Raw genomic sequence first — 11,069 nt, forward strand, 5'->3', positions numbered from 1 at the left:
CAAAACTAAATTATCAATCAGCTTAATATTGAAAAAATAAAATCAACAAATATAATTTTGAAAAATAAAAGAATAAAATAGAAAAACCATGTGGAAAAACATCGTAGCAATCCACAGTATTTTAAAGGAAAAAACATTACAAAGCAAAATTTTTAATCAGCTCAATATTAAAAAACTAAAATCGACAAAGATAATTTTTTTAAAAAAAAACAAACAAAAAAACTAAAAAAGGGAAAAAAAATAAAAAGTACAAAAAAAGAAGAGAAATGCACTGTGGATTACTGTTGTAATCCACAGTGATTTTGGTGTGGGGGAACAGTGATTCCCCCACACCATTTAGATTATTGTACGAGATGACATGCTCGCGCGCTGCCGCGGACTTATAAAACAAATGTATTTGATAGTGTTATAATTGTGAACCAACGCTAAATAAGTAATAAAAACTATTGGAAGAAAAAATGTTGATGCCTTTTGGTTATAGTTAATTACAATATTTAAAGATGAAATTGGAAGAAAAAAACCAATGAAGAAAAAGAAAAAAAATTTGAATCAACTAGGTTGACGCATCTAATCAGCTTACAAAGAAAATAAAGCCTACATGAAGAAAAAAACTAATGAAGAAATAGAAAAAAAATCTGAATTAACTGAGTTAACCCTTCAAACCAGGTTAACCAGTCAAACCAGAGATTCGTGTCATGAAATTTTGATAACTGAATAGGAAAAAAAATTACGGGTAACCCAGAATTAGCCGGGTTAACCTGTCAAACCAGGGATTCGTGTCATGAAATTGGAAGAAAAAATGTTGATGCCTTTTAGTTATAGTTAATTACAATATTTAAAGATAAAATTGGAAGAAAAAAACCAATGAAGAAAAAGAAAAAAAATCTGAATCAACTGGGTTGACCCACCTAATCAGCTTACAAAGAAAATAAAGCCTACATGAAGAAAAAAAAACTAATGAAGAAATAGAAAAAAAATCTGAATTAACTGGGTTAACCCTTCAAACCAGGTTAACCAGTCAAATCAGAGATTCGTGTCATGAAAGTTTGATAACTAAATAGAAAAAAATTTAACATTAACAAACTAAATTAAACGAAAAAATTAATTAAAAAGAAAAACCAGAAAAAAAATCTGGGTTAATCCGTCAAACCCGGAATCTGTGTCATAAAAGTTTGATAACTAAATAAAAAAAATTCAACATTAACAAACTAAAAAAAAAATTCATTAAAAAAAAACAAAGAAAAAAAAATTGCCCAACCTTTTCACGGTGGGTTAATTATAATGTTAAAAGATGAAATTGGAAGAAAAAAACTAATGAATAAAAAGAAAAAAAATCTGAATCAACTGGGTTAACCCACCAAATCAGGTTAACCCGTCAAACCTAGGATTCGTGTCATGAGAGTGTGATAACTAAATAAAAAAAATCAATATTAATGAACTAAATTAAACAAAAAGAGATTAATTAAAAAGAAAAAAAAACAAAGGAAAAAACATACAGGAAGAAAAAAAACTAATGAAGAAAAAGAAAAAAAATCTGAATTAACTGGGTTAACCTGTCAAACCTGAGATCCGTGTCATGAGAGTTTGATAACTAAATAGAAAAAAATTTAATATTAACAAACTAAATTTAAAAAAAAAATTAATTAAAAAGAAAAAAGCAAAAAAAAAAAGCAAAAAAAAAATACTAAAAAAAAAGGGATTATTTTAAAGGAAAAAAACAAAGAAAAAAAAAGCCTACATGAAGAAAAAAAACTAATGAAAAAAAAGAAAAAAAATCTGAATTAACTGGGTTAACACTTCAAACTAGGTTAACCCGTCAAACATCGGATTCGTGTCATGAAAGTTTGATAACTGAATAGGAAAAAAAAATTACGAGTTAACCCAGAATTAGCCGGGTTAACCTGTTAAACCCGGAATCCGTGTCATGAAAGTTCGATAACTAAATAGAAAAAAATTTAACATTAACAAACTAAATTAAACAAAAAAATTAATTAAGAAGAAAAACAAAAAAAAAAATTCAGGTTAACCCATCAAACCCGGAATCCGTGCCATGAAAATTTAATAACTAAATAGAAAAAAAATTAACATTAAAAAAATTAAATAAAAAAATATTCATTAAAAAAAAAAAAACAGCTTTAAAAAAATAAAAAGAAAAAGAAAAAACAGCTTAAAAAAAAAATTAGCTCAGTTTTTTTTAATATGGATTACACTGTGTAGTTCACGATAAAAGAATGAGCCGTTTTATATTTGCCATTCAACTATGTTGACTTTCTGTAGAATATGCTACCAAGAGTTTGTTCTTACATGGCTGCTGCCGACTGGCATTAATATCTTATCAGGTGCAGAGACTAAGTTGCCCCCGGTTCAGCCACGTATTGAAATAGGCCACGTATTGAAATAGGTTCTAAAGGACAGTTCTGGCGTTCTGATACCTTTAGTTATGGAAAGATGCATCTTTGCTGAGAGAACTATTATTTTATTTGAAACACATATATTTAAGCCCGAGTATCAAGCAACAATCCATTTGCATTTAAGCTCCGATGTCCGAAGTACGAAAACCGCTTTCCTTTTCTCTTGAGTTCTGAACACACCAAATCTTCATCATGGCCGGTGACATTACCAAGGAGGTGGTGTCCTCTTCCCTTCCTCTTGATGGCCTGGTTGCAATAGTAACTGGTGCTTCAGGTGGCATTGGCCGAGCCATTTCTATCCACCTTCACTCCCTCGGTGCAAGAGTTGTCATCAACTATGCTTCGAACTCCAATCAAGCTGATCTCCTAGCTTCTGAGCTCAACGCCTCAGCACCGTCTTCACATCCTCAAGCAATCGCCATCAAAGCTGACGTTTCAGACCCAGATCAAGTCAAGCAACTATTCAGCAGAACTGAAGAAGAATTTGGCTCAAAGCTTCATATACTTGCACATTGTGCTGGGGTGCTCGATCCAAAGTTTCCCATCTTGGCTAACACAACAGTGGAGGATTGGGATAAGACCTTTAATGTCAATACTAAAGGGGCATTCCTGTGTTGTCGAGAGGCAACTAATCGGTTGGCCCATGGGGGTGGTGGAAGAATCATCATGATATCAACATCTCTTGTTGGAGCACCCACACCAGGTTATGCGGCCTATACTGCTTCCAAGGCAGCCGTGGAGACAATGACAAGGATAGTGGCCAAGGAGCTGAAGGGTACAGGAATAACTGCTAATTGTGTTGCTCCAGGTCCTGTGGCGACAGAATTGTTTTTTGCAGGTAAAACTGAGGAAACATTAAAGAGAATTGCGGATGCTTGCCCTTTGAACCGACTTGGAGAGCCCGAGGATATAAGTAAGGTTGTAGGATTCATAGCTAGTGATGCTGGGGAGTGGATCAATGGCCAGGTTATTAGAGTTAACGGTGGATTTGTTGTTTAATTGAGCATGTGTGTTAATTTTATTTTCCTTTCCCCTCTTTTTTTTTTTTTTTTTAACCTTTTCTACCATTTGCAAGTTTTTCTTCATTTTATTAATAGACGTACACTAATAATATTAGAAGCTTAAAGGTTCTCCATTCTTGCAATTAAGATTAAGAAACTAACTAAAGGACGTGGGACAAATACTATTCAAGTTTTTTTCTTTTTGCATTTTGATCTTTTTTTTCCTTTAATTATTTAATTTCTTTTACTTCCAAATTAGTCCTTAAATTGTGTGTTCAAGAGGCTTTCTTTGCAGCATCCGTCTTGCAAGCAATCTATCCCCCTATATTAGATTAATCGGGTTACAAAAACTCTTAACGGATATAGAGCCAACGGACGCTATGGATTTGTTGTACCATTTTACGTGCTTGAACTCAGAACACACGCCATCCGATCTATTGAAATATAAGGTTTATAATTTATTTTAATTTGTTTTTTACATGGTACGATATTGAAAAAATGTTTCGATTTAAAACCAAAGAACTAAAGAAGAAGACGAGCAACCCCTTGTCGTTTTTTTAATATCTTTTTAAAAGTGCTTTCAAGTTGGGTCTTTTATTTTATTTTTACTTATTAGATTTTTTTTTTAATTTCATCATTCAATGTTGTGTTGTGTTGATTAAGGTTTTTGGTTGATAATTTATTTTGATTTAATTTTTATGTGCTCACCATTATATCAAATAATTGTCCCCACATTGGTTGATGATCGATTTTACAAGATATTGTCAGATCCTTTATTTTTTAAAAAAAATTAAGAGTAAAGGGACTAGAATTGAAAAATAGGAAAATATTTAAGCATGAAGGGAAGAATAACATAAGCTAGTCATGAAAACCGAGGTAAGGAGAGAGAAAAAAGAAAGAGAAAAAAAAAAGGATTGTTGGAACCACATTAGACCCCCTCCTCCCAGACACACCATCTTATAAGGAAGAAGATGTCGTGATGAATTCAACGGAATAAAAAACATTGATTGGAGCTTGGATAAATGCTTACACGCCACTTTATAACTTTATAAGGAAGAAGACTTTATGATTTGTTTTGTTTCGCTTTAAATAAAAATATCCTGATAGAATTCAATTTTATTACAAAAAAAATTCAAACTCTGGTGATTAACTTTGACACTAAAACAAAAATTAAGCTTTTTCTCTCCTTTTTTTACTATTCACGAGGCATGTTTTTAAAAATCCAGTCCCCAAAGATTTTTTGATTTTTTGTTTTTCAATTATGATTCTTATTTGTTAAGGGTTTTACATTTTGGTCCAAAACTTAATTTTATTCATGTTTTAGTCCCTGAGTTTGAAAGAGAAGAGGGAAAGTCATTGAGAAACAGGGAAGGAGAAAGAAAGTGGATGGTTAGGCTCATGCTGGTGATAAAAAAAATTGTTCTTGGTGTCAATGAGTCCCTATTTGATTAAAGAAGTTTTATTGAGGTATTTTTTACCCCTCATCTTGTTGGAAAAGAGATTGAAGCTCGAGAATATTTTTTGAAATTGGGGTGAATTTTTGGTTTTTAAAGGGTTTTTTGAGGTTAGATATGAGTTTATTGAGATATATAAAGCGTTACTTACATGTTTTTAAGTGAAAAAAGGTTGAAAACGAGTCTTTTTAGGATTCAAGGAGTTGGAATTTGATTCTTTGACAACCTTTTGGCCTCCTAAGATGATTGGAGTACAACTACTGAGTGACACGTCATTTACCATTACATATGACACATTATATGTTTTTTTAATAAAAATAATGGGTGAATGATGTGTCAACCAACTATTTTAAGAAGAAGAAAAAAAAGGGCCAACTACAAAAGGCTGAACCTATTTTTAAATGAGCAAGGTGCAATGACCCACCTACACCCAAACACTTCCATCAATTTAATTAAAATTCATTAAAATAAATTGTTTTAAAATATTTTTGGGATATTATTTTATTAAATACCCTTCTATTTTTACTTTGTTTTCGAATAAGACTATAATATATATATATATATATATATATATATATATATATATACTATTAGCAAGTTCTCTTTTTGTAAAGCCCTTCATGATATATTCTTTTTAAATTTAATTTGGTTGCTTTCTTGCTCATGTATATTTTTAATATTGTATAATTAAATAGTTTTTTTTAAAAAAAAGTTATTAAATCAAACCGGGTCCATAAGTTGAATTGCGAGTTTGATGGTTAACTTTGATTGATCCAAAACATCTTCATCTTAATATTTTTTTTAAATTAAAATGAAATCATCTTGTAATTTTTTAAAGTCAAATTGTGTTTCGACTAGGTTAGTCTAGTCATGTTTGGAGCACACCAAGTTGACCCAGTAGAATTTTATAGTTTTTAATCTAATTGATTTTAGACTTTTACTAATTTTTATTTTCCACTGAAATGATTTTAGAATTATATTTTTTCATGTAAAATTTATTATTTATTATTATATTCTTAATTACAAATGAGAATTTATTTTGGAGATTGAATTTTTATATATTTTCTAAGAATATTGAATTTTTTTTCCACATACAAAAGTTTTAAGAAAAACTATATATATATATATATATATATGTGTGTGTGTGTGTGTGTGTGTGTGTGTGTGTGTGTTCGTTCATTATTTTTTGGTTCAATTCTAACCAAGTATTAACTTTGACCGCTGGACCATATCATCAACATCATGTACAATGATTCAACCAAACAAACAAAAGTAGTCGGTAATTAATTAGAAAAATTCAAAAAACTACACACATGAATTATGAGTATGATGAGTTCCCAAAAAATTCAAGTAGCTTAGGAACAAGGTTTATGTGTTAGATAATCAATTAATCTCTTGGTTATATCAATTTGATTCATTCTGCCTTACTAAGGTGGCTGGTCCTAGTGCCTGGTAAGCTAAGGTAGTTGGTGGCTAATACCTGCAAAAGATCCTCTTTTATAGAAGTGAAGACTCTCAAATGCTTAAGTATCTTTTAAGAGAGAGAAAATACAACAATATTTTAAAGAGAAAGACTTTGAAAATATATATGCTAAAAATGTTGAGAATGAAGAGATTATGAACCTGGAGTTTGAAGGATTCATGGGGTATTTATAACTTATGAGTCTTGTTCTTTTATGAAGAGAAAAGGTTGAAGAGATATTTCACCTATGTAATATGTAATATTGATACGCAAAGACTTATAAAAATACCCGATTACTGTGATGAGTTCGTTGAATTTTCTTCGTATGAGACGAGGGGTGAAAACCCAAGGTAATATATCGGAGAGCCCATGTGTAGGGGCATGTACCCTGGTTGAAAAAAGAATTTCTAAGAATGTAGAGAAGAACCGTAGAGGAACCCATACTTAGAAAATTCTCTAGGAGGGTAAGGTGAAACCATAAAGGAATCCATACCTATAAAATTTTTCTAACAGTTAAAGAAACTCATAGAAAACGAACCTGTACTTAGAAAAAATTCTATGTGATTAAGGGGAACCCATGAATGATGGAGCCCATACTTAGAAAATTTCTAAGTAGTTAGGAGGAACCTATAAAAAGAACCCATTAAAGGAACCCATTAAGGGTAGAGATCGTACTTAGAAAATTTCTAGGGGAGGAACCCATTTAGAGGAACTCATTTGAGGAACTCATTTAGGGTAGAGCCTATACTTAGAAAATTTCTAAGTGTTCGAGAGGAACCCATTAGAGATGGTGTTACTGCACTAGAGAAACCAAGTTCATCTCTTAGAGAGTGATGTTATTGCACTAGGGAGACCTCATACCCATCCTTTGGAGAGTAGTGTTATTGCACTAGGGAGACCAAATTCATCCCTTTGAGTGTAGTGCTATTACATTAGAAAGACCTCATACTCATCCCTTGTAAAGTGGTGCTATTATATTAGGAAGACTTATACCTATCCCTTGAAGAGTGATGTTATTGCGTTAGAGAGACCAACTCCATCATTTGAAGAGTGATGTTATTGCACTAGGAAGACTAAATCTATCCCTTGAAAAGTTGTGCTCGCCTAGCAGGTGGAACTTTTTTTTTTGTGTATTATTATAGCCCTTAAGTCTCGATGACAATTTTTGACACATACAAGCCACCACGAAAAAAATTTGTGGGCGTAGCCATAGACATAGAGCGTGTTTGGCAGTGTGGTTGCGAGTGCTTTTCAAATAACTTTTCGTGCCAAAATGCATGCCAATGATGTTTTTTTATTTTTTAAAAATCATTTTTGACATCAGCACATCAAAACGATCCAAAACGTACAAACCATATTAAATTTTAGTAAAAAAAAAATTTAAATTTTTTAGGAACTCAACCGCGTTCCCAAACGTTCTCATAGTCATGGGCATCGCTGTGAGTGTAGCCACTGGCGTAACCAAATAGGGTGTAGTCGTGGGTGTAATTGTAGGCATAGCCACTGGCATGTCATTGGCATAGACGTAGACATAGCCACTAGCATAACTACCATTGCGTTGGGGTTTTGTCATCCATGAAAAGGGCTTTTGAGGAATATGAATGAACTGTTTTTTTGTTCATTTCCCACAGACGATGCCAATGATGAGGTCCTAAAAAATCCAAGTAGCTTATGAATAATGTTTATGTATTGAATAATCGGTTAATTTGATTTATTTTTTCTAGTGAAGGTGGATGGTAGCTTGTACCTGATGTCTAGTAGGCAAAGGTGGTTGATTGCTGGTACATACAAAATATCCCATTTTTTAGATATGACGACTCTCATATATTTAAGTAATTATCTTTTTAGAGAGAAAAAGTGCAATAATATTTTAGAGAGATAGACTTTAAAAATATGTTTGTTAGAAATATTGAGAATGAAGATATTGTAAACCTGTAAATTGAAGAATTTATAGAGTATTAATAGCCTATGAGTCTTAGTTTTTAATGGAGAGGAGGGATTAAATAGTCATTTCACCCCTGTGTTATTATGAGTTGTATTCAACTCAAAATAATACATATTGGATTAATATAAAATATTAAAAGATCTAGATGGAGATCCTGCAAAATTACCGAGAGAATGTTAGGCCCAGACGAGTTGCCTAAGTCTATTAGAAGCATAAAATGGGCTTAGACAAGTTGCCCGGAGCCCATGGTTGTTGGGGTTTTAATCCCATTAAATTTAGGTTCGTTAGAGTAAAACCGTTTTTTATATATACATAAATGACTTAAAAATCCATTTTATTTTATAATTTTCACACACGTGACATAATATAATTAACTATTATAGATAAATACATGATTCACAATACGAATAACATGAATAACAATTAAAAAATTCACATATAAAATATATATCCAAAAAAGTTGATTAAAATTACAGTCAAGTTGTTAAAATAATTTTTTTTCATATTCATTTCTTATAACTTTTTGCTAAAGCAATTAATAATGTGCTTTTATAAAAGTAATTATAATTAAATATACTATTCAGGTTTTTAATTTCAATAATTGCTCATACCTATTAATAATATTTTATAAAAAAATTAAAAGAGTTTATGTTGTGCACTTTCATTTTATTAGAGAATATAATGTAGATGAAATTATGAAGCAATTAGAACCACCATGAAATCAAACATGATTATTTGAAGATTACCATAAGAGGATATTAAAAAAAAATATTTATGATTATAATTTGGTTTGATTTGTTATAATAGTCTTTTTATTGTATTGACTCTATAGATATACCCATATGTAACAATTCAATATTATTGATCAATATAAGTTTCTCTTATTTTATTTTTAATAAAAAAATTAAAATAGAATAGAATATTATTAATAACTTAACTCATGTAGAGTATATATAACCATAAAATTAGACAGATAAATAAATATAATAAACTAAATTATACAAATTCTTGATCATCTTTAGATATTAAAATAATTTCTTGATTCTTTTAAGTTGTTCAATTACTTAATTTCTTTCTTTTATTGATAAAACAATAAACAAGAATATTTACTTTAATTATTTTTTTAACACATTTAACATGCATATTGCATCCTTTTTTTGCAAATATATGAAATAAAAGAAATAAAGACAATAAATTTTAAGATCTCTTAAATTATTCAAAAATTTATTATAATCTAATTTTTTGGATATATATTATTTATATGGTTATTCTCTTTTGATAAAATCTTTTTATAATTAAGACATAATATTTTTATATTAATCAATGTTTCAGTTATTGATTAGTATTGATATTTTAACCTTTTATTTTAATAAACATTTTAAATTTTTTCCCCAAAATTTAATCTATTAATATCTTTAAAAATATTAATTGTAATTGGCAGACATGTTTGGATTTGACAGGTTGATAAAACAAACTGTTACAAGATAAAATGGAATGAGTTTTCAAATAAATTCTAAATTTGAATTTTAAAATGGATTTATATTGAGAATAAATATATTTCATCGATAATATTTTAGCACTATTTCTATTTTGTCACGTACAAATTATAAGAAGTAAAATGATTGTATTGATTTACTCAATTTACGGATAACAATAAAATATAAAATTTTGATTTGATACATTAAAAATAATAAAAAACTAAAAATATGGTTATAAGTAGAGAGCAAAGTATAATCATCTAATTTAAATTATTGAAATAAAAAGTTAAATTAAAATGAAAAATATTTAGATCAGACTATAAACAAATACTAATATTGCACCAAATTCAAAATAAAAATAAAAACATAAAACAATCAAAATAGACCATCATGCCTACAAGAAGCTTTAATTACAATTAAAAATAATAATAATTTAGTATATCCATAATTTCATGATGAGACGTGGGAATATCATGCTCCAATAAAGAAAAAAAAGAGAGAACTGTCAATTTATAACTATAAGGTAGTGTTTAGAAACTTGATAAAGATGAATTGAACAAAATAATTTTTGTTATGAAGTTCTTCTGTGTATTTTTAGATATTATAAAAATTAATTTTTATTATGTTTAAGATTATTATAGTAGAAAAATGTTTCTCCTACTAAAAAAGATAGTATAAATTTGTCAAATTCTCTATACAAGAGTTGTTTTGTGTTGATTTGTATCAACATAAAAATAAAAATGATTATCATTATAGTTTTTAAACCCGACTAGAGGGTCAACTCGGGGTAAAGCCAGGGTCATGGATCAAGTCGAGTAGTCGACCATTGACTTAGTCAACCCAGTGCAAGGGTTGGGTTGACCATTAACCCGAGTCAATGTAAGAATAAAAATAGTTATTCTCAACTTGGGGCAAGGACCGAGTTGAGAGTAAGGTTGACCATTGACCAGGGTCAATTTAAGGATAAAAATAGTTATTATCATTGTTTTAAAACTTAACTAGGAGGTCAACTCCAATCAAGGCCCGAGTCACTGGTAGGATTGACCGTTGACCCAGGTCAACGTAATAATAAAAGTGGTTATTATCATAAGTTTAAAACCCGACTTGGAGATTGACTCGAGTCAAGACCCAAGTCATAGGTCTGGTTGAGCATTGTCCCGGCTCAACTCAAGTATAAAAGTGATTATTATCATAGTTTTAAAACATAACTCAGGGATCGACCCGAGACAAGGCCTTGGTAACGGGTCGGGAGGGTAAACCTGGGTTGACCCAAGTCAATGTATAGATAAACGTTGATATTATTATAGTTTTAGAACCT

The 11,069-nt window shown here is 30.1% G+C and overlaps 1 protein-coding gene across 1 annotated transcript; it reads left to right on the forward strand.

Moving 5' to 3' along the window:
• Positions 1-2,402: 2,402 nt before the first annotated feature.
• LOC7489673 (NADPH-dependent aldehyde reductase-like protein, chloroplastic) lies at positions 2,403-3,542 on the forward strand. The gene has a single exon (XM_002319129.4). It carries the CDS (start codon positions 2,604-2,606, stop codon positions 3,408-3,410), a length of 807 nt encoding a protein of 268 aa, XP_002319165.2. The 5' UTR covers positions 2,403-2,603; the 3' UTR covers positions 3,411-3,542.
• The last annotated feature ends 7,527 nt before the right edge of the window (positions 3,543-11,069 follow it).

This window comes from Populus trichocarpa, chromosome 13, assembly GCF_000002775.5.
Source record: "Populus trichocarpa isolate Nisqually-1 chromosome 13, P.trichocarpa_v4.1, whole genome shotgun sequence".
NCBI lineage: Eukaryota > Viridiplantae > Streptophyta > Magnoliopsida > Malpighiales > Salicaceae > Populus > Populus trichocarpa.

What these genes read in the sequence shown, in the direction of transcription:
- LOC7489673 (XM_002319129.4), top strand. Translation starts at nt 2,604, where the DNA reads ATGGCCGGTGACATTACCAAGGAGGTGGTGTCCTCTTCCCTTCCTCTT.